We start from the raw sequence: 25,230 nt of genomic DNA on the forward strand, positions 1-25,230 counted from the left end.
GACCACTTTCAGCGCATCTGAACAACTTCAATGCAGTTTGGCACAGATTCTAAAAGTCTTGGGAAGTTAGCGGGAATATTGAACACAAAGATTCATTTGGGTTCTGATGAAGCTTCTGATGAAGCGCTGATGAAGAGTGCTGTTTAACAACCTGCTCCAAAATCTCAAAAGTGTTTGATTAAATTAAGATCTGGTGTCCATGGTGGCCATATGATTTAGATGAATTTCCTACTTAGCAAACATTAACATTAAAATTAAGTAATACCCTGAAAAGCATAATGAAGACAGTGGTTATTCTGTTCCAGCCTTTAAACACAGTGAGTCTCTTCACTTATCTTCTTACATACTTGTTTATATAAACAAACAAACAAACAAACAAACAAATAAATAAATAGATGATTAATCAATGAAAATAAAATAAAAACAAATAAACCCAAGTCTTTGTACCTTTGTTCATTTTCCAAGCTGAGTTCCATGTTGGAGGTACAATGGCGTAGTAATTTGCTCATTCTCATTGTCAACATCTTGGTTTAAAGGTTACACCAATTAAACCCAAAGCCAATCTTTCAAAGTCTTGTAGGCCTTGTAGGCCTATAGAAAGAAATGGTATGCAAACGCTTGCATGTTGGTGCCCACAAATAGGTCTTCATCTTCTCCTTCCTCTTCATCTTCTTCTTTTTCTCATTCTGTCCACAGGAGGGCGACACAGGCCTCTGAATTGTGTTCCAAATATTCACTGTGAGACCAACGGAATCTCCAGAGAGATTTGAGAGAGGACCATTACATCATTCCGAATGGTGCATCCCTTTCTAGCATCGAGGTTCCCCCTTCACACACACACACACACACACACACACACACACACACACACACACACACACACACACACACACACAACAGTGTCTGTCTTATTATCGGTGTACTATCCTTCTAGTAACATTATTATTGTCTGAATAATTAATGCATTAACCCTTCTCCAAAATGTCACCAAATAGGACATAATTCGGTCCCCACCAAGATATAAACACACACACACACACGCGCACGCACACACAAAACACACGCACACACGCACGCACACACAACACACACGCACACACGCACGCAAACGCACGCACACTTCTGACCCTCCCCAACCGCACACACACGCACGCACACACACACACACACACACACACACACACACACACACATCTGCGTTCAGCAGCGCTTTAAGCCTCTGAGCCACGGCACTTTGCGCACAGACACAGCGCGAAGAAGTTCAAGAATGTTAGCACGGAGTCCAGCATTCACGCCTCGACTCTGCATTACTGATTATCTCAGCATTTTTACACAGTATTAATACAGACCGCGCGTTTTTCTTTCTTTCTTCTTCTTCTTTTTTATTTTATTCATTCATTTATTTATTTATTTTGTGAAAAGTCAAGCGCATTTCAGTCATTTCCACGCAGTATCATCAGGTAAAATCAGGTATATATTCTAGCCTTCTAGTTTGGATTATTTTTGGATTATTTAGCGGAATATGGATTTCCCTAAAATGAATGAAAGTCATGGCACATTGTGGGATTGCGCCAAAGCGCATTTAGAGTCTCCATTAAACCGCTCCACCGTGGAAATGAACACCACCTGTAGCAATGCGTCAGTTTTAACCAAACTTCAAGCAACACGATCTAAAGGTAAGCTCTTTTGTTTCAGCTCGTATTTGACTGCTTGAAAAATGAAAAGTGGGCTGTTTGTGTTTGGAAAAAAAAAAATCATCCTTTAATCCACGTATTGCATGAGCGCATGAGTGCATAATGTATTCAGACAAATTTATTGAAATGTTCTGGGTTAAACTCTACAGAGGATACAGTGGGTTACCAGTTTATCTAAAGCTAGAACCATCAATCAACCAGTGAACCATTGAGGAACCGATTCTCCCTCCAAGTGTGTGTGCTTTCAAGCAAAACGTTGTTGGTCATTTCATGCGATGTCCTAAGACTAAAAAGAGATTTTAGCTTTTGAGAGCCTGTATTCATTATATAAAGGCATTGCCATCAGTCTAAGTACTAAAAAAGGAGAAGCCAACTCCATGTGGTCTTTGAGGACAACAATCTCCTCATCAATACAACAATTTGTCAGACTGTATAGTTATAATCACACCACATCATACAAACACATTTAAATATATCTATTAATCTTAAAATTTTGTATAATATTAATATTTATATTATTCTTTATATTAACCTTTTGTTTTATGTTTATGTTCTGTAAAGCTGCTTTGAGACGATGTCAATTGTTAAAAACGCTATAGAAATAAATTTGAATTGAATTGAATTGAAGTATAGTGCTGATTTTCATCCGAAGAACATGGTTTTCTTGCTAAAACACAAATATTAGATCTTGTCATATAATAATATCAAAATAATGTATTGTTGTCGTCTTTAAACTTCAAAATTCTGTTTTTATTGATTTTATGATTCCTTCTGCTCTCCTTCAACAATTTTGGAATCTGACATTTAATTGTAAACCCCTGATTGTCTTCATGAGATGAAATACACAGCAGCAGTTAATATCTTATTGTATACACACGGGACTTCCATGAAGCAGTTTGCAATGTATTTACAGTCATTAATTCAGACATGTAGGCTGTTTAAAAATGATGTAGATGTATTGCGGTATTGTGAGGATATATAGTCGAAAGATAATACAATCTTTTGCATATACATCACAGTCAGAAAACTGGATGTTTAACATTTCAAGATTGACATGAAAACACGTGACAAAAATAGTAAAGGCAAAGACTTCAATATGTTTTTATAAAAATTTATTGACTTTTTTTAGTGTAAAACTTTAAACAAGCCACAATGCAGTGAAGAGAAAACTGCTACCAAAAATGATACCAAATGATATGAATAAGTGTAGATCAACAATTGTGTGTTCTTAGAAAGAGTGCTTCCGTCTAGCACCCTGTGGGATCTTTTTAGTAGAGATTTACAGTAAATTTCTTTTTAAACAAATATTCTATGGAATAATCTCTTTCAGGAAGCTAAACCATCCGGAGAACTCTTGAAAAATCATGTCATACCAAATCATTACAGAATTATTGTCAAATCACTGTGAGGTTAATAGGAACCTTATTCTTATTTATCTGAAAAACATTTTTATATTGATTCACAAGTAAATCGTGTTTACTTCATTACTCAGCCAGATCGAACCGGATGTAAACGTTGGAGCAAGCTAGGGTTCCGTTCTCTTTCACACAATCGATGGACACAATCGATGGCTTAACTTTGGTTTTCATCCAAATGAATTCAAGCATATTGTTATTGAATTGCAAGCATGTGGCCAAGTTGGCATTAATACCATTTTAGAATCATATCAATATATAAATATCTTCTAGTCAAAACCACCTGGCATAAAATCAAAGAAGAAGAGAAGAAGAAAATATCCAAGATCTAGAATGAGTTCGAATGAGAATGAGTTCTAACAAAGATCCCCTGAAGCATTTTTCCTATGAATGCTTCACAATTAATTATCATCATCATCATCATGATCATCATGATCATCATCATCATCATCATCATCATCGTAATCATCACAAAAAAAGTTCAGCTCTGTAATTTTTTTGCAGTTATAGCATTTGGAAATGTCTTTTTGAGTCTTTGCATTCAAGTGGTGGTCGTTCATTGATATTGGTTCAGCCAATTTTAACCTAAACAACATATATGTGTATGTGTATGTGTGTGTGTATATATATACACACACACACACACACACACATATATGACTTTTGAGTTGCTAGAAAATATAAAGAGCCAAAAAATATATTAGACAGGAGCCCTCCAGGCATAGAATTGGAGTCCTGATTAAAACTATAAAACACACTCTGGTGGAGCAGAGATAGGAAAGGAGAGAGAAAGAGAGAGGGAGCGGGAGGGAGAGAGAGAGAGAGAGAGAGAGAGAGAGAGAGAGAGAGAGAGAGAGAGAGAGAGCACATAAAAACACTGATGCATGTTTGTGCTCTTTAGTGATTAGGTATTTAATGTCAGCCTCATGTGCCAAAGTGTTGGGCTTCTGAACATCTGCATGAAATGAGAGTGATGTATTACACACCCTGCTTCTGCCAACCCCCTGTTGATAATAATGGAAAATCTGCCTGGTCTCACTAGCACAGTCACAGATGTTTAGCGTATTTGCACTATAAATACACAGTCATGTCATGGACAAAAGTCAGATGAATAGGGCAAATACCTAGAAAACAAGAAAGAGAGGAGGGCGGCATCTGTTTCACAAACTCAGTGGCGTATTGCGATGCTAATGCTCTTTGTTTTTCAGCAGAAAGATCAATGATTGGCTAAATCATCTGTAGTCAACTGACTGGAATTCTAATAAGAGAGGGATTTTGATTTATTTATACATTTATAAATGAAGTAATAAGAAAATGTTTCAAAGCCTTTTACCCTAATGCTAATTTGTAACATTCATTATTCATTCATTTATTCTTTTTTTTTTCCTTTAATGGCTTTTGCAAATTCTCGTGAATTAAAAAAAGGCAATATTATATGAGAAATATTTACACATATCATATGATATCTCACAATAACATTACTTTCACTCCTGATATCAAGCCATCAAGTAGAGTAATTTAATGGCCAAGTAAGATTTTATTAACAAAGAATTAATGTTGGAAATAGTGCCATTAACACAAACTGAAATGATAGTAGTGAGAAAGGTAGAAAGGGAAAGACAAATAAAGATGAGTATAGATACAGAACTGTACAGTAGTGCACTACTGTATTTACAGAATAAACAGTTCTAATCGTCTTGTGTCATTGTTGTCCCATCCAAAGATATTGGAACAGCAAGGATGATTATGTCGTTATTGCTATACACTTAAAAGAATTGGATTTAAGATCAAAAGATGGATATGAGATTCCCTGTTATTCACATCTGGGGGTGCTAAACACCTTTGAACACTAATCCCCAATATTGGAAGATGTGACTGATTTGGGTTTCTTGTTGTCCAGTTGTGTCCTGTTAGACTGGCTGTTTAATCAATTAATAGCTTTGAAAGCCTACTATTGGTACAAGCTCTGAGTTTCACCTGTGAAGACCTGTGCATTTGTTGTTAAATAAAGACAAACTAAGACAAAGGACAGAGAGCTGACTGTGAGAGAAAACACGCCATTCTGAAGCTGAGGAAAAAGAGGGAAAATCAATCGGAGCCAATACAACAAATTGGAATGTCCTTAAAAAGAAAGAAACCGCTGGTGCATTAAAAACCAGACACTGAACAGATCAGCCAAGAAAAATAACATCAGTTCTGAGACCTGTGAAGAAAAAACACAAAACAACAGACAGTAACATCACCCACAGCTTCCATAGTGCACGGATAAAGATATTATAATCCACAGTTTGGAGAAGACTTCGAGAGCAGAAATACAGAGACCATACACAAGATACAAACCATACTTCACGACAAGAATCAGAAGTTAAAGCCTTTTCAATGACCAAGTCAAGCAGTTAAGGCTGGGTTGTTAATCAGAGGATTGGGATTTAAGCCTCAGCACTTCCAAGATGCCACTATTGGGCCATTGAGCAAGGCCCTTTACCTGTGCTCTGACCCCAACCTCCAAAGTTGGGATATGCAAAGAAAGAATTTCACTGTGCTGTAATGTATAAGTGAAAAAATAAAGGCTTCTTCTTCGTCATCTTCTTCGTCGTCTTCTTCTTCGTCTTCTTCATCTTCAATCACCAAATCATAACCCAGTTGAGCAGCAATTCACCTCCTGAAGAGGAGACTGAAGGAAGCAACCCACAAAACAAACAACAACTAAAAGAAGCTGCAGTACAAGCCTACAATTACAAAGGAAGTATGTTTGGTGATGTCATTGAATCTCAGGCTTGATGCAGTTATTGCAAGCAAGATACATGCAACCATATATGATATTAATTTAATTTTATCTCAAGTTTGTATATTTTTGCTAAAATTGAGTAATCTTCTACCAAAGGTGCCATATTTTAGGTTGTTTAACACAGCTAATCTCATCAGCTATCAGGAAATGAAAACTGAAATTCTGATACTTCAAATACTTTCTGAAGGGTTTGCATTCCTACATGGTACCGATTCATAATGTTAAATATTAAATGTAAGTTTCTGGTTTATCTGTTTTGTTTATTATATACTTTTTGGCTACAGATAAATGTTTATCACTTCCTGTGTCATGTCATAGTGTTAACTTGATTAATTACAGACAGAAAGTAATGAAAGCATTAAAAATGAGCATATCAAAAGAGGCAGTGAGGACTCAAAAACATAACGCTCTTCGTTGTTGATCAGAGAGATTAGGTTCAAGATTTTGGAATTTCGCCTAAGTAAACTGGCTTAAAGGCATTTAATTGGTATGAAATTACAGCAAGCATGGATGGCTGGTTTAATAAGGCATGTTACATTCTTAATTGCAAAGCTAAGCCCTATTGACTGGAATTAATGACAGAAAACTGAATTCTGCCAATCCAAATCTAGCTACTTATCAATTACTACATTAGACTCAGTTAATGTTATATCAGTTCTGGCAGCTCAGAAGAGACAGAAGCCGTGCTAGTCAGTTTCTAACAAGACATTCAGAGATTGATAGAATAGGTATTCGATGTGCAGAAACAGTGTTTCAATCCTTAATCATTAACATTGGGAACATCTCAGATACAGTCACACTCTGAGGAAGGTGAAGATGCTGGTTGCTCAGTTACAGGATTGTAGCTGATATTTGGAGGGTATGACACAAACAGTAATTCACAATTCAATCTCTTAGAAATAAACAAATGCCAGATGCCATATTCAGACCAAAATCATGTCAGTATTTACATGTGAAATGTTGCACATATTCAGAGGTTCCATTTTTTTTCCATTCCATTTTTTTTGCTTGAGTGGAAGCATCCGAAAATGGGTGGGATTTCAAAAGTGTCTAAACCACTTCCTTAAAGCACAAGTACTTTAAAATATAAAAGAATACTAACAATATGTATCATAAATACAAGAGAATAGTGAAGAATAAAAAAAGATGAACATCTAATAAGAAACTAGCATATTGCAAATATTCTGAATCAATGAATCACTTTTAATAATCACAAATTACTTTTTGACTCTCATTATTCAACAGCTTATGAAATATTGCTTTATCTAGCATATCCTTATTTTTTTGTATAATGTGCAACAACAATTTGTTGTCTATAAATATTGTCTATGTTAAAATAACCCCGTAACATTCTGAGTAGCGTTTAGCGTATATAAATCTGACTAATGATGTGGACAATTTTAGTATTAAATCCTCATTATGTGGTCATAAATGCACTCTGAATACATCTCAGTATGATGTACTGTAGTGTCTGAAATTGAAATTCCCAAGAACAATTGCTGAAGCTGATTATTTCGGTCATTGACCAGCTGTAATCAGTGGTGTACTGTATTTTTTCTAGTCACTGTCCCCATGATTGCTGACAGGTTGCACATGATTGCTACTGGGTGCCATGTCTGTGATAACGATGATCCAAATTTCTCCAAATCACTGAGCCAATACAGCATCAAGTGTGCCACATGGGGGGCAGCAGAGGAGTTCTAACTAATGTACCATTACATCAGCTCAGGATATCATGCCTCTTTGATTAGGACTCAAATGAAAATCTCTGACTAGGCTTATTTTTGCTCTGGTATTTAGATAAGATGAATAATGTCTCTAATGACTTTTCCTCCTTCCCTCAGATATGTACTCGCTGCGGATCCTCCTCTACTCTCTCATCTTCTTCCTGAGCGTATTTGGCAACCTGCTGATCATCGTGGTGCTGGTGGCGAACAAGCGTATGCGCACCGTCACTAACTCCTTCCTGCTCTCACTGGCTATCAGTGACCTCATGATGGCTGTCTTCTGCATGCCTTTTACTCTCATCCCTAATTTGCTGGAAGACTTCATCTTTGGAGCTGCTATGTGCAAGACCGTCACCTATTTCATGGGTGAGGTGTTCTCCATTTCACCTTTCACTACCTACTGCGTTTCAGTGCTTTAAAGAGGATATTAGGTGATTTTAATATTATATCAATTGGCTTAGATACCTCAAAAAAATCTAATTGGCTTGTGCTATAATCAATTCAATTCAAGTTTATTTGTATAGCGCTTTTTACAATTGACATTCTCTCAAAGCAGCTTTACAGAACATAAACATAGAACAAAAGGGTATTATAAACAATAATATAAAGATTAATAGAATACAAAATTCAAGATTAATATTAGATAGAATTAGTTCACAATGTGTATGTATTTATCCCCAATGAGCAAGTGTGAGGTGACTCCGGCAGCAGTGGCAAGGAAAATCATTATTAAGTAAAAGTATTTTTTAGTGTAACAACTTTTATTTTAAGTGGAAAAACAACATTCTGTTAGAGCCATGGATTACAGGTTAGTTTATAGTAGGATAATTAATTAACAACAGGTTCTACATGTTATAATATTATACTATAATGCACTGTACTGTACTATACTATACTTACTATACTATACTATAATAATAATAATAATAATAATAATAATAATAATAATAATAATAATAATAATAAATGTTTTAGGGGGCACGGTGGCTTAGTGGTTAGCACGTTCGCCTCACGCCTCCAGGGTTGGGGGTTCGATTCCCGCCTCCGCCTTGTGTGTGTGGAGGTTGCATGTTCTCTCCATGCCTCGGGGGTTTCCTCCGGGTACTCCGGTTTCCTACCCCGGTCCAAAGACATGCATGGTAGGTTGATTGGCATCTCTAGAAAATTGTCCGTAGTGTGTGATTGCGTGAGTGAATGAGTGTGTGTGTGTGTGCCCTACGATGGGTTGGCACTCCGTCCAGGGTGTATCCTGCCTTGATGCCCGATGACGCCTGAGATAGGCACAGGCTCCCTGTGACCCGAGGTAGTTCGGATAAGCGGTAGAAGATGAGTGAGTGAGTGTAATAAATGTTTTCTGCTGTGCCACCACCCAGTCCAAGCCCAAAGTTGAAGATTTAGAAAAGGTACAGACTGTACCATAACCCGAACTCTACTCTTTAACCTTTTTATCAGACTTATCAACTTATCAGATATTTTCAATCTGTATCAACAAATTAATATTTTTTAATTGTTTAACTAATGAAGCTGTTTGTACAAATTTGCCAATGTGAGACCATACTGACTTGAGAACAAAGTAGACAATGTAACATTACCAGCATTAATTATTAGAGGGACAACATTACAGTATAACTTGTATAAATTGAATTTATTGATAGGAATAGAGAAGTAGGGATGAAGGGAACACCCAAGCAATGAAAGGCCAAGATATGAAGGTTGTTAATTGAGCTAAGTTTTACAAAAAAGGTTGTCAGTTAAAAGCCCCTGCACTGAAAAGCTGCCACTGTTGTGCCCCTGAGCAAGGCCCTTATCCCTCTCTGCTCCGGTGGAACGGTTTCATGGCTGACCCTGTGCTCTATCTCATGTTTTCTTAACAAGCTAGGATATGCAAAGAAAACAATTTCACTCTGCTGTAATATATATCTGTCAAATAATGTCCATCCATTAAAACCATCCAATTATTGTATCTGAGCTCCACTTTGAGTTTATCCCTGATAATAACCTCATGTCTATGACCTTTAAATTCTCATTTTTTTCAGCAGCACTAAATTCTAGATATGAAAATGTACAATGATGCCAATGGTATAATCTCATTAGTAAAATTACTTTCATTGCATATAATCACAGTCTGTATTGGATGCTGATGGGATTTTGATCCCTCTTACACTTTGTTTGGTATGAAGCAACAACTGTTAATATTTAGGTGGACTATATCATTTTCTCTGCATGAAGATATACTGGGGACTGAGAAACTAATAAGGTATGAAGAGTCATATAGTTTCTTGTTTTGGCATAAAGTGAAAAAATAGCTTTGTTCATGTAGGCAGAAAATTACACCCTAGCCTAACATAAACGTTCTAGCAAGCTGCGATTATAATAATATTATCTTAATGCTGAATATGATCATGAAAACACTAATGCCGAATTAAATACTTGCTGTAGGCGATGTTATAAAGATATCTGCACATTAAAGATAACTCTTGGATGAGTGTTGAATTTGAGTCAGAAATGCCTGCCTAGTGGAATGCCAGACCTCTGGGCTTAATTATCAATTCGTTTACAATGTTAAGATCAATTTGAATGCAGTGTGATTATTATTATTATTATTATTATTATTGTTGCCTGGGAAACAGGGCATCCTTGTATCCTTGGAAGGAGGACAGAATGATTTAATGGACTTGATGAACTAAGTTGAACTAGATACACCATTATATGAGAGAGCAAGCAGAAATAACACTGATAAATGTGAAGATAGGGGAAGCTGTCTCGAATGCTTTATTAACTACAAGAAAAACAATTGCCCCATAAAACACACAAGCCATTATGGCTCTATTTCGATGCATCACTAAAATACAGCATGGCCTTAATACAATTCATGTGCGTTAATGTGAAGGCACAAGCCATTGAACAGTAATAATACTTGTGTGATTATAAATTGTTTCAATTTCTCTCCTCAAGAGCAAATGTAGTGTCATGGATTTGAACAAGATGCTTTTTGGAATGTGTTTAATCCAGTTTATAAGATTGCCATTGCAGAAATGAGGTCTAAATGAATACAAAAGAGGGTTATTTCTACTCAGAGCTTGGCACAGTGGTGGCACTCATTTGGACACTCCTACAGTGCCATGTGTCCAGTCTTGAGTCAGAGGAAGACATCCTGTTACATCCTACAGACATGCTAGTGGTATCTTGCTTACTTTTGGTTTATGTCGTTCTCCTCTGCCACACTTATTTAAGCTGCCTTAAAGGCAGGTCGGTTTTCATCAGCCACAATCAGTCAATGAACCATTACAGCTTCTTCCAACCATTGATTTTTGTGTTTAATCTCCAAGGCTATGTCTGTTAACGTCTGCCCTTAAGGACATAAAAGGCCATCAAAGTCGTGCAGAATGAAGGTGCAGTGGCTTTATGAGATGTGTGCTACAGTCTTTTAAGTGTAGCCTGCTATTATTCTGCTGTTTAAGTGTGGTCACCACGAACTGTGCTTTATACCTATTGTACATTCAATTGAGAAGAAATACTGTAGGACCATCAAAAGGCAGCTATAGTCTGAACTTGAATCACCACGGCTGTTTTCCTTTCTCTGTTCTGGCCTTTTTTCTGAATTAAAAACCCATCATCCTTTATAGTGGTGATTATACTGTTTGTAAATAGGAAATCAAAAAGGATGCTTGAGCCAGTTAGCTGTGGTCACCCCCAGCCATTAAAGGATTTGCACAGTGAACTTTTTCCAAGACGCTTCAAGCTTCATTGCCTTTATACAATGCATTTCATTTATGTATTATCTGGGCCCAAGGGAGGCATCGCTTAAGCTTTAGGGCATCTGTGGGATAATATTTTTCCCTGACACCTCAGAAGGGATTGCACGCTGCACAAACTTAAAAGTCGCCAAAAGGAAATCAATCAATAAGAAATTCTTTGAAATGGTAATTTTAAAGGAACACAGTGTTTTTTGAGAAAACAACAACAACAAAAAAACTCAGTTCTCAAAATATTCTTTTAAACTCTCGGACATCTGGAATTCATGTCAATTGGAAAAGATTTCATGTCAATTGGTAGCAGATTAAAGGTTAAAGATCCAACTAGGAAATTCGGAGCATGACCTCAGGAACAGCTCAGTGGGTAAAGCTGTCCATCTGTGGTGACATACTAATTAAAACATTTTGTCATTAGCTTTATAATAAAAGAAACACACCAGCCTCTTTAATAGGAACACGTGTACTTCTCCACATTCATGTACTTATTCAATCAGCCAATCGTGTTCCAGCAATGCAATTTCATAAAAGGATGAAGATACAGGTCAAAAGCTTCTATGTAAGAGAAGAGCTTCTTGTTTGAGTATTTTAGAACAGTGACACCTATAGACTTTAGACTTCAACAACAACTGAAACATCAGAGGAGATCAGGTTCGAGATCAGGGTACAGTAACTTAAGTAATCACTGTAGAATGGTGGCAAGCGGAAAAGCATCAACACATGGATGGGCTCCAACAGCAGACGACCACATGGGGTTCTACTCCTGTCAGCCATGTACCGGAATGTCAGTGGGCACTTTCAAGCTCACCGAAATGGACAGCAGTAGATTGGAAAAACATTGACTGGCCTTTCTCCAATCATCAAGTATTGAGTTTCGGTGAGCCTGTGCCTGACAATTCTGCTCTCACCTTTCTCATCATCAAGGCATTTCCACTTACAGAAGTGCTGCTCACAGGATGTTTTTTTTTCTTCTTCTTTCACACCTTTCTGTGTGAACTTCAGAGACAAAATCACAGATCAGCTGATAATCAAACCAACTCATCTGGTACCATCAGCCATGCCTTGGTCATTGAGATCAGATTTTTCATCCATTTTAAATGGCTGATGCTTCTATGTATTGTACTGCTGCTGCTGTATTGATTCGATAATTGCATGAATGAGCGGGGTTCTGGAGTTTATCTGAAGTGGCTGGTGAGTGTTTAATAATGTGCCAGTACATGTTTTTTTTTTCTTTTGAATTAAAGCAGTGGTTTGAGTGGTTTAAAATGGATTTTTGACTAAATACACATAATTAAAATGAACAGTAGAATCAAAAACGAGAGGCAAAAACAGAGTGTGTGCTTGTAATTTTCTGAAGGCCATGAATAGCCTTCGCGCACCTATAAACTCTGAATGTATCATAATAATGACTATTGTAGAAGACGAGAAAGGGAAAACGACCATACCACAGTCTTTAACAGTAAACCTAGTCTTCTCAGAAAGGCAAAGCATTAAATCATGCAAAATATTTATCACAGAAATAAAGCAGTCGAGAGCTACAGATTTCCCCAGCACTGCCTTAAGGCATGCACATTTTGTCGCTTAGTTACAGCACCATTCCTGTAGGCTACTTCTCACATGTCTCGTACTTCCTCCCACAATTCTCCACAGGTATCTCCGTCAGCATTTCCACCTTCAGCCTGGTTGCCATAGCAATCGAAAGGTACAGCGCCATCTGCAACCCACTGAAGTCCCGGGCATGGCAGACCCGCTCGCATGCTTACAAAGTCATTGCCGCTACCTGGGTGCTGTCAGTAGGCATCATGGTTCCCTATCCGATCTTCAGCACGCTGGTGCCCTTCTCCAAACCCAACAACATCACCGCTCACATGTGCCGCCCAGACTGGCGTATAAGCCAAATCGAACAGATTTGGTGAGTTTACTACTCAGCATGATTATATTATCCTAATAAAGATCTTGCACATGACTGGCATACTTATGAGCAAAAGAACTTGCAGTGGATTTTGTATAAAAGTCCTTTAAACAGTAAGAGCCGCTTTGTTCTGCTGCCATAACTTCAACCATTTGAGTTGGATTTTTCTGACTTACTTAAATGAAAGCCTCCATCTGGAAAACAGTATGTATTTCCACAAAGCAAGTAAATCACTTGGAATAACTTAGACTATATAAGCTCTATATTCATTTTGTACTTCAGCTCTGCTCTTTCCTCATATTAACCTCCATTTTCTCCTTAATTGAGTCGATTTTCTATAACTCTTTGGATTCTCCTCAGGGGATTTCACAATTTTTTTGAGACAGGATTGCAGGATTGTAATTATTTATTACTGTAAATAATTCACAATATGAGATAGTCCAGTCGTTTATCATTACTTCCAAATTTCCTGCAAGTTCGCTCTGAAAAGGAGATAATGTTTGTCGTGCTAACGGAACTGTAAAAAACTAAAAACCAAAAGCCTTTGTAGTGATTCTGTAGTTGGGAGTGCTATTTGAGTCCCATGGAAAACACAAATAAAAAGTATTTAAACATATTTAAAGTGTCCTTCATAACAACCCATGTACATAATTACAGCATTTCCATCTTAAAAGCACTGTTTGTTTTTTACCTTGAAATAACTAAATCACTAAAGCTAATGAATAATCACTTAAATACTTCAAAAATCATATTCCTTTTGCATGACTGTGTGATTCAGTTTAATATCTCGTGTTGAAAATCTTGTGAATGAGTCATCCATTACAGTTCAGAAAAATGTACATTTGAGTGTCAGACAATTATTTATTGAGCGCTTTACTAAGCTATTTACTCAGCAAGTAATTGCTAATTACCACATTCTTTTTTAACATATTCTCTAAAAAAAACATCATCAAAAAAACATTGCCGACATTTTTTAGCAAAAAATTTAAAAAGCCCCACCTTTTTTAAAAAAAATGAATAGGGTAAACATACGATATGTACATATGTGCTCCTCAGAATGCATTTCGGTAATCAAAGCAATGCATTCATATGCAATCTTGAAGATATTTTACTGATTTTAGAGTATAATTTATATTTTTAATAATATGTTTTTATATTTAATTTCTTATTTTAAACATCGTCTTTCTTATCTAAATGTACTTGCTATTTTCTGAGAGCTGACATACTAAAGTTCACTGTATTGTATACAATGACAGTAAAGTATCTATTATCTTATCTAATCTAAATGGTGCCCCAATCATGGAAATTCCCTGATATACCCTGAAGTCGGATAAAATGGAAAATCAGAGTTGTTGGTTTTTCTGCTGTTCCCTGTCACTACAGTGGATCACATGGTCTATATATTAGATTTGGTGCAGGTTTTACATCAGATGGCTTTCCTGACACAACCCGCTCATTAGATCCGGGCTTGGGACCGGCAGTTAACTCTTTATTAACTCATTGCAATGAGAGAACTGGATTCTGCCTCTGGACCAATAAGAGGCTATATGGAAAATCAGAGTAATGAAATTATATTTGAGAAGGTTATCAAGGTTTTATTGCCTCCCTCAGACTGTCTGTGTGAAGATGAATGAGAGGTTGAACAAACCATTAAGTGTTGAATGTATTGCCATTTAAAGTGTCCGTAAAGACGATGACCAGTAAACTGTAAACACTGACAGTTTTACACAGCGAATAATTACCAGATGATGTATTTGTATTGTTATTCTTAGAGGAGAAGATTCTCAAGGTTCAAAAATGAAAAGTCATGCAGGACATCATCTGTTTTGGTTGATGTTGTTCTTGGGATTGTTTTTGACCCATCTTAAATCAAAATTAGAGACATTTATTACCCCTGGGCAGGGGACCTGAACTCACCTTGCCAGATGAGAGTGTATTAAAAACACAACAGCGATTATGAAATGAATTTAAAAAAGCCCTGATGAATAAACACAGGGCTTAGAAAACGCACTGGATGATACTAAAGTTAAACAAAAAGAAGCTTCTGGATCATCTGCGATCATTTTCCATTGCCTTCATCGGTCCATTTACTGAAGCCCTTTTGAGACAGTTTTGCTTTGATTGCTTGTGTCCTGGTGATGAATTTGAAAGCCACCTATGGAACAAGAAGACAAGTGTGTTTGAGATCAAATGAATTCACAAAGACGTCAGAGAGATGAAAAAGATGAGCGTAAAGGACCAGCGGAGATGCATTCACGCAGCCCTCCCACAATGTCATTTGAATACCACAATGAAATAATAAAACCAACACACTTTGCGTCTTTTTTAGATACAAACCATTATTCAGTGTAGCTCCTAGCAGATGTTAAGACAGATGTGTATTGCTAACTCTCAATAGAATGTAGATTGCTCTCAATATTGTGAGTACTCTTTAGCATTTATTGTTTTTCTGGTTTGCTTTTCTGATGCGTTGAGTCAATGCCTGATGATGGAGGATTACACAAATTCAGAGTACTCTTTAAAGCTCTTAGTAATCAGTAAGGACACATATCATCACCTGAGCTGACACAAGTACTGTAGCCCATAATTGCTTCAGTGGGTCTCATCTGCATGGGAAGATGGTTAATTTGGAAAGTCTGTATTTATTCTGTTCACTATCATTTGGTTTATTGATTTCTTTTCTTTCTCTCAGGTACCTCTTGCTGCTTTTTATTCTCTTCTTCATCCCAGGTGTGGTAATGATCATTGCTTATGGCCTCATCTCCAGAGAGCTCTACCGGGGGATTCAGTTTGAGCTGGAGCAGAAGAATGACTGTAGAGGTGAGATGCAAAACCATTCACTGAAATGACCTGAAAATTCTTCATACTTTAAGCAATAATGTGGATCATGGAGCCCTTCAGGGGTTTAATTTCACTACTTGGCTAAGCTGACAAATAGATTTTCTATAAATCAATAAATCATTAAATCTAAGCAGCCGTCTTGTTACTGTAATCACAGTTGCAAGTTGTTTTATATAGGATCATCTGCCAAATGAATTTTACTGTTATGATACATAGATTGAAACTATAACTATACAACCTAAACAACGAAGAACATTGGATAGGAACACTGATGAGTGCAACATATTTTTTAATTTACTTTGGTATCAAAAGAGTATCTATCTATCTATCTATCTATCTATCTATCTATCTATCTATCTATCTATCTATCTATCTATCTATCTATCTGTCTATGAGCAAGACTTCATGGTAGCTAGCTACTAACAGTGTAGTCACTTTGATTTATTCTTTTTTTTATTTATTTAGTCACTGTTGTTTTTGTATTCCTGAAAACAATGAATCTTTGGTAAAATTAACACCAGATAGCTATAACATTAAAATAAAATAATTATCTCTTTACAAAGGCACCTGTCAAAGGGGTGGGATAAATTAGGCAGCAAGTAAACAGTTAGTTCTCAAAGTTGATGTGTTGGAAATAGGGAAAATGGGCAAGTGATTCTGACAAGGAGCAAATCGTGATTCTGCGAAACAGCAGGTCTTGTGGGATGGTCATGGGGCTTAAGGTTCAGTGATACAAGTGTGAGCAGAGGCTTTTCTCATCTGTCCTGATCCTAAAGAACTATGTTGCACAAATTGCTGAAAAATGGAACGCTGGCTCTGATAGAAAAGTGTCAGAACACAGAGTACATAGCACTATTTTCACATTAAAGTGTTTCAATGAATGGAAATGATTAAAACTAATGCTCAAATTTTATAGCAATTATAGCTTAAAATATTATATAAACGAACCTGTATTAGGTGAATACATTTAGAAAATGAAGTGATATCCAGTGCTATTATGATGTTTTTCTTTTTTTTCTTTTACAGCAGCCAATAATTAATAGACTAAACCAATTGATTGAATCACATTGGTACATGTAGTTAGTAATTATACAGTATATAGATAGACAGATAGATAGATAGATAGATAGATAGATAGATAGATAGATAGATAGATAGATAGATAGATAGATAGATAGTAATCTTAAGCAATTACTAAAGTAACTCTTTGGCAATTTGTCAATCATGCATGAATATATAATCAGAAGGAGATTTAGTTGTGGCATTGTTTATTTCTTGTTCATTTAGAAAAGCAATCAACATGAAAAAAGAAGAAATATTGCAATAGAAAATAGAAAATAGAAAAAATCAATAATACTTCATTGGGAAAGGTTAAATAGTGACTAATGTTAATTTTACACTTTTTTTTTGCAAACAGAATGATCAAATCAGCTCTTTTGTTCATTTTTACAGATTATTTTCATAGCAAGCATTAAAACTTTTCGTTTTTCACCAAGACTGTTTGAATGACTGAAATACTGTTATTGTTACTTCAGCAATCATTTGAAGACTTCGGCAGGAAGGAATTAGATCTGTGGTGAACTCAGAGTTTGCACTAAGCCATTAGTTCCTCAGGAGCTCTCGGTTGCACTATTATAAACTGTTGTAGGAAGGACATTATTTACATTGACATTATTTCCTGTCCAGTGTCACCCAAATGAGGATGAGGTTCCCTTCTGAGCCTTGTTCCTCTAAAGGTTTCTTCCTCATATGATTTCAGGGAGATTTTCCTCATCAACGTCACCTCCGGATTGCTCATTAGGGATAGATGTTAGAGATATATAGTGTATTTAAATTTTAAACTTTAAATGTATGTATTCATTCATTCTTTGTTTTTATTATTATTTATAATAATAATAATAATAATAATAATAATAATAATAATAATAATAATAATAATTCTTCCTCTTCTTATTATTATTATTATATTGTTTCTATACTTCTTTAAAGCTGCTTTGAGACGATGTGAATTGTTAAAAGCACTATACAAATAAACTGAATTAAAAAAAATTATTAAAAATGTAATTATTATATAAATGCTATAGAATCAATACTAGCTTTGATACTGAAATGTGTCACGAGGACTTTATATGAAAGTTATCTACATTGGCCCTTTATAAGACATTCATAAGCATTCTATTTTCCGTTCTTTTATGATGTAGTCTCGGAGGATCAGGAAGATCAGGCTTATCGTTAAAAACCGGTGCGTGCAATTAATATTGAAAAAGAGAAAAGAGAGAGGAGAAATGAGAAGATTGATGAGAATTGCTCGTTTTGAGACTGTTAGTTTGACTTCTCTGACATGGAATTTATTAAGCTTTGAGATATAATTAAATAAGGTAGCTATTTGTCTTTTGTTAGTTGTACTTACTGGATGTAGGTTATACAGAAGCATAGAAATAGATGCTCGTTATGTCAAAAAGAATTGGGTCATTTGCGTTGCCACTGAAGTGATGCACCATTTCAGTATATTTTCACTAATTTAAGAATTAACACATCATGATATTGCTGATGTACTAGCAATTTTCCATTTATAACATATTATAAACTGCATTTGGATTTCTATAAAGCTGCTTTGTGACAAGGTCAAAAATAGCTCAGTTGACATGTACAGTAATACTGGCAGCACTATGGATGCATTATGCATTATGTTGGATTATGAGCACTCATTAGGTGATTCTGTCTCTGAAGACGGCTTGCTTTTATCAAAAACCTTTCGCGCAGAGAGAATTACTTTTAGTGCCTCTTTTTTGTTAAATACTTTATAGCTGCATATTGCTTGTGCTCTCATTTCTTTAAAGCTTTCAGTTCCAGTTTCTACAAAAAGGGAATAAAAGCATCAGAGTGGTGTGGGCTGTTTCTCTAGCGGTGAGGTATAGATCTGAGACAACGTAAAATATTAGTGCAGTAATGAAAAACAATACATAAGCTGGGAGGGATTGTAATGGCTGTAGTGTTGAGTCATTTTGTGCTGTTGTGAGTGGTTCCATATGGATGCCTTAAATATATATTTAAAAAAACAGGTGGTTCCGACCCTAGTATGTGATGAGAGAAAAAGTCTTTTGCAGTTGTAGGAATTCCAATTCTCCCTCTCTCTCTGTCTCTTTGCCTGTCCCTCTATATGCATTTGAGTTGTTGTGTATGAACATGGTCAGTGTCTCAAACAGTCAGCTCTCATAGCATTGGCTCTGGCTCACAGGATTCAAAAAGCCCCTTTAAACTCATATAAACAAGTCGTTTTTTTATACACAAGTGCAGACAACGTTGTTTTGTGGTCAACTCAGGACTCTTATTCACAACATGCTCATATTGAACAGCTTTTCAATGCACCTGTTTTTGGGCAGAGTTCCCTTTTGAATCTTGTTCCTTTCCAGGGAGTTTTTCCTTGACACAGTTGTCTCTGGCTTGTCTATTACTGTAGGCCTCTAAATCTACAACAAGCTTTCTATAAAAGTGCTTTGTGTCATTGTTTATTGTTGAATTAAATTGGTTTTCATGGAAAAAAAACTGTATAGCCATTTTTCTTATCTGTGAAAAATCATTCTGAGGCCAGAAAAAAAATAGGCATGAAAATGTTGTTTAAAAAGTATAAACCCAACATAAATCAGAAAGATGCACACAAGTGTGGGTTTTAGTTTTGCTTTAACACATAAACTGATTAGGTTCAGGTTATTTAAAGCAATGGTTTTCAAGACAAGGTCCATGAATCATTGCTAAGGGCTGACTGATGTTTCTAGAAATCACAACCCATCATTCTTAATGTTATTATACCTATTATTGAACTCTTACAGATATTAATAAGTTTGACCAGACACTTAAATTAAATGGCTTTCCAATAACAAAAACAATGCAGTCTACTAATATTAATGCAGTTATTTGGAATAACCATACATGTATTGTACTCTTTTGCATAAAGAACCTAGAATCTGTATACATTTTTATATTTACATGAAACAAATCTGTATTGAGGAGGTCCTTGGGATTTATTTTACTGGTAAATGTATCCCTGGCTGCTTTGAGACTTAAAGGGAATGTGACTAGTGTGGCTGCTGGTGTCATTAGACGCCTTGGGGCTTGTGAACAGGGATTGGTGTTTGATTGGAGGTGATGTGATGAGGTCATGGGCTTAGGATCACTTCAGGAGTTGCAGACTCAAACTCCTGTTTACACCTGTGTGTGCGTGTGTGTGTGTGTGTGTGTGTGTGTGTGGGTGTGTGAGAGAGAGAGAGAGATTATCCATATACAAAACTCTAGGTACACAAATTCAATACCACACACCAATTTAAAACACATTTGAATCCAGATCCACATTTGAATCTAAACCAGTTCAAGAAGAATGAGGTCAATTTTAGCTACATTATACAAATGTAAATGTGTATACATAGATACAGTATATACATATTGGAATGTACATATTTGTGTGTATGTTGTGTAATTAATGTTTTTATGTATTTTTGCTGTGTTGATGTCTTTATACTTTACAGGTTAGTCCAAATTTCCACAAGGTCAGTTTTTTCCACCTTGTGGACAAGAAAACGAACTAGCTATCTAGCTATCTAGCAAACTAACTAACTAACTAACTAAATAAATAAAATCAGCTTATTATTTAAGATACAATCTAGCATGATTGCCATAGTTCCCACTTATTTATTAATTATATTTCAATCCTGCAAGACAGCTGACTGCTTTGTTGAAATATGCGAACAGGAACACTACAGCTGATTTGATTTGCAAGCTTATGAGCATTACAGCTTGAGCTGATTAGCGAATCATGCATTTCAATCTGATTAGCCAGTGACACATCTGACTACAAGTGAAAATACATGAGGATCGAGAGCCCATACTGTGAACATGCGGGTGAGGCAGGGATCCACCCCAAACCAGAATAAAGACAAATGAAATTATCCAGTGTAAACAGAGTCAGTGTGTTGCACTTAAATTTGTTTAAGGTTTTGTATGTTTGCTGTTCAATCTGTAAGCTAATGCAATGGTAATTTATTGGTTAATGACAATGTGCAAACAGACCTTTCTTTTATTCTTCTTTCTAGATATTAACTGTTAAATGTTTAGCGAATTCAGGCGATGTTTGATTCTGGTTTAGTTATATACTAACAGTGGTATTGTGTCTACATTGCTTGGAGTGACACTTATTTGATCAAGCATCTATGTCACTTGACTCAGGCTTTGTGAAACCGACATGACTCTTTAACAGCTCTCTAGGCTTATTTAAGTTGTAATGTAGGGCTTGTGCGTGTATCGTGGTGTCATATGATCATCTTCCATATGTAAAGTAAAATAGACACAACTCTGAACCCAAACATTTATAGTACTGTATATCACTTGACTTAGGTATTATGTCAATCTTACATTAACACCAAAGAACCAGTCCTCATGCCACCTCCTATCTACTGGAATAAGTCTCTGTTTATTGTTATGTAGGTCTATGAAGGGCTTATGCAGGTAAAATAAAATAGTTACCCCAAGTTGAACTTTTCTTTTCAATAACAAATACTACGGGTGCATCTCAATAAATTACAATGTCGTGGAAAAGTTTATTTATTTCTGTAATTCAAATTAGTGAAACTTTTGTATTATATAAATTCAGTAAATGCAGACTGATGTAGTTTAACGCTTTGGTTCTTTTAATTGCGATGATTTTGGCTCAGATTTAACAAAAACACACCAATTCACAATTCATCTCAAAAAAATTCATAGACCAATAAAAAATTTCAACAAATTTAGTTTTAGTGTGTTGTTGGCCTTCTGGAAAGTATGTTCATTTACTGTATATGTACTCAATACCTGGTTGGGGCTCCTTTTGCTCAATGGCATGGACGTGATCTGCACTTCTGTGGTGGTATGGAAGCCCAGGTTTCTTTGACAATAGCATTCAGCTCATCTGCATTTTTTGGTCTCTTGTTTCTCATATTTCCTCTTGACAAAAAATCATATATTCTCTATCGGGTTCAGGTCTGGTGAATTTGCTAGCCAGCCAATCAAGCACACCAACACCATGGTCATTTAACCAACATTTGGCAGTGTGAGCAGGTGCCAAATCCAGCTGGAAAATGAAATCAGAATCTTTATAAAACTGGTCAGCTCTAATGAAGTGCTCTAAAATTTCTTGGTAAACAAGTGCAGTGACTTTGGTTTTCGAAAAACACAGTGGACCAACAACAGCAGATGACATTGCACCCCAAATCATCACAGACGTTGGAAACTTACCACTGGAACCATTTCAAGCAACTTGGGCTTTGAGCTTCTCCACCCTTCCTCCAGACTTTAGGACCTTGGATTCCAAATGAAATACAAAACTTGCTTTTATCTGAAAAGAAGACTTTGGACCATGGGCAACAGTCCAGTTCTTCTTCTGCTTAGCCCAGCTAAGACACCTCTGATGATGTATGTGGTTCAGGAGTGGCTTAAAAAGAGGAATACGACAACTGTAGCCAAATTCCTTGACACGTCTGTGTGTGGTGGCTCTTGATGCCTTGACCCCAGCCTCAGTCCATTCTTGTGAAGTTCACCTAAATTCTTGAATTGATTTTGCTTGACAAGCCTCTCAAGGCTGCGGTTTTCTCAGTTGGTTGTGCATCTTTTTCTATGCTCGGATACAGCACTCTGTGAACAGCCAGCTTCTTTGGAAATAAATGTTTGTGGCCTACCCTGCTTGTGAAGGGTGTCAATGATTGTCTTCTGGACAACTGTCAGATCAGCAGTCTTCCCCATGATTGTGTAACCTAGTGAACCAAATTGAGAGACCATTTTGATGCCTCAGGTAACCTTTGCTAGTGTTTTGAGTTGATTAGCTGATTTGCATGTCACCATATTCTAATTATGGTCTTCAAAGTATTCAAAATTTCTGAGATTGGTGGGTGAATTGGTGGGCTTTTTTTTAAATGTGAGCCAAAATCATCACAATTAAAAGATCCAAAGACTTAAACTACTTCAGTCTGTGTGTAATGAATTTATAAAATACATGAGTTTCACTATTTGAGTTGAATTTCTGAAATAAATGTACTTTTCCATGACATTCAAATTTATTGAGATGCACATATACTTTAAAATAAAAACATTCAAAATGTTTACTGATAAGCTACTTAAAGATATTTGTGCTTCTCCTAACTTTTTACTTTTTATTAATTTTTTTTTATGACCGAATAATGTAATACTTGCACTGCCATTGCAATTTTGAGTCATTAAATATAATTCTCTTTTGAAATGTGAAATCACATTTAAGACAAATGAAAATAAAATTCTCCTATTATAAATGTTTAATATTTTATCCATACTTGTTCATGTCTTTTCTCAGCGATGAAGAATGGAGTGAACGGTACCGTATCCCATGGACAAGATGATAGTGATGGCTGCTACATCCAGGTTCCCAAGAAACCTCCAGCAATGGAGCTTTCCTCCATCAGCAACTCTGCATCCTCCAAGCCGGACAGACCGCGCAGCAACACCTCTGAAGCCAAACTCGTGGCCAAGAAGCGCGTGATCCGTATGTTAATCATCATTGTAGCTATGTTCTTCATCTGCTGGATGCCTCTTTATACTGTGAACACATGGAAAGCATTTGACCAGCACTCAGCCAAACGAGCCCTCTCAGGCGCTCCCATTTCCTTTATCCAGCTGCTGTCTTACACGTCGGCCTGCGTCAACCCCATCATCTACTGCTTCATGAATGTGCGCTTCCGCAAGGCTCTGTTGGCCACCTTTGCCTGGTGTGCCCTGCCATGCCGCAAACGTAAGAGGAGGGAAGGCGATGATGAGGTTACCGGGGTCACGGCTGCGTCCATGTCTAAATTTAGTTACACCACCGTTAGCACGGTTGGGCCATGTTAGCTTGGGACCAGGCGATCATCTAGATAATATTGGCTTAAGGCACGTTTTGTGTTTTCAAGAGTTTTTGTATTTGTGAATAGTTCCATGTAGTCCTCTTTCTGTCTTGCTGATGTATTGATGTGTTGGTGTTAGAACAAACGAGAATGCCCAAGGGGTTACCAATGATGAGTAAACAGCATCGATGCTGATCCTCAGAGGAACCATTTGAGCACATTTTTCTAAAATACTAGGTACAATCGCAAAAAAAAGAAGGAAAGCAAATCTAACTATCACAGACTGTGCCTGTACTGGAAAATCGTGTAAATATTCAATCCTTCTTACTGTGCTTGCTACTGTATATGTTAAACGCATGAAACAATCTATCACTTAGCTGTCTTGCCTTAGGTCAACAAATAATGGCTACAAAATGGTACAGTTGCTGATCAATAGAATATTAATGCCATGTTATTTGTCCTCCTCACATTGTGTTGATGATCCAACAAACCAAATTCTGTGACAAGCTTCATTACAAGCGTACATTCCATAGGGAGATCATGCATCTTATTACCAAATCCTCATCATCGAGGCATACAGTACCTCTGAGCTTGCTGTCATGAAGTTAGTACACGCGACCAATCCACTGTTCCATACTGCTGTTTTAAGAGGCAGCAAAGTATTTCTTTATACAAGTAGCACTTTCTGTGTGAGCAATTTTGCTTTGGGTTGAAAGGAAGCTTGAGGAGTATTATAAACAGCATAGAGCTTTTTTTTGTTGTTTTTTATTTTAGTTGTCGTTGGTTACACTATTAAAATGCACATACATGCATACAGATCTACAGGAGCACACTCTTAAAAAAAAACAAAAAAGAAGAAAAAAAAACAAAAAACGTGGGAGTTGTCCTAATTGCTTTCTTGCACTTTGCAAGTCGATGAGGCGTTCTTGTAAAGCTCCTATGAATACATAAACTGTAATCTCAGCCCTGCTTTGTAGTGAGCTTAATATTACATACAAGAATATCTTGAATTCTGCTTGGCCTTGATTGTGGATAAGGTAATTGCAGTGCTTTGGTTTGGTCTAATTTTATTCCTGAATAACATTCTACTAAAAATCATACTGAGAATACCATGCTTTAGCTAAGACACACACACACTACATACACACCAATCAGCCATACCATTAAAACGACTGACAGCTGCAGTAAATAACTCTGAATATCTTAATACAATGGCCCCTGTTA

General features: G+C 36.5%; 2 protein-coding genes across 2 annotated transcripts in view; one reads left to right on the plus strand and one right to left on the minus strand.

Moving 5' to 3' along the window:
• The window catches only part of irs2a (insulin receptor substrate 2a), a 374,597-nt gene that overhangs the window by 145,109 nt on the left and 204,258 nt on the right, over window positions 1–25,230 (minus strand). The gene's annotated exons all lie outside the window — the stretch shown is intronic.
• Window positions 1,404–24,014, plus strand: cckbra (cholecystokinin B receptor a). Its single transcript, XM_060860457.1, has 5 exons — window positions 1,404–1,676; window positions 7,742–7,990; window positions 13,027–13,288; window positions 15,981–16,108; window positions 23,481–24,014. Exons 1-5 carry the CDS (start codon window positions 1,523–1,525, stop codon window positions 24,011–24,013), a joined length of 1,326 nt encoding a protein of 441 aa, XP_060716440.1. The 5' UTR covers window positions 1,404–1,522; the 3' UTR covers window position 24,014.

The sequence above is a fragment of the Tachysurus vachellii genome, chromosome 24 (assembly GCF_030014155.1).
Source record: "Tachysurus vachellii isolate PV-2020 chromosome 24, HZAU_Pvac_v1, whole genome shotgun sequence".
Taxonomy (NCBI): domain Eukaryota; kingdom Metazoa; phylum Chordata; class Actinopteri; order Siluriformes; family Bagridae; genus Tachysurus; species Tachysurus vachellii.

Bases quoted from the DNA above. Each gene is read 5' to 3' on its own strand.
- cckbra (XM_060860457.1), top strand. From the start codon at position 1,523: ATGGATTTCCCTAAAATGAATGAAAGTCATGGCACATTGTGGGATTGC. The intron at 1,677-7,741 runs GTAAGCTCTTTT...TCCTTCCCTCAG, and splicing joins TCAAGCAACACGATCTAAAG to ATATGTACTCGCTGCGGATC. The intron at 16,109-23,480 runs GTGAGATGCAAA...GTCTTTTCTCAG, and splicing joins GCAGAAGAATGACTGTAGAG to CGATGAAGAATGGAGTGAAC.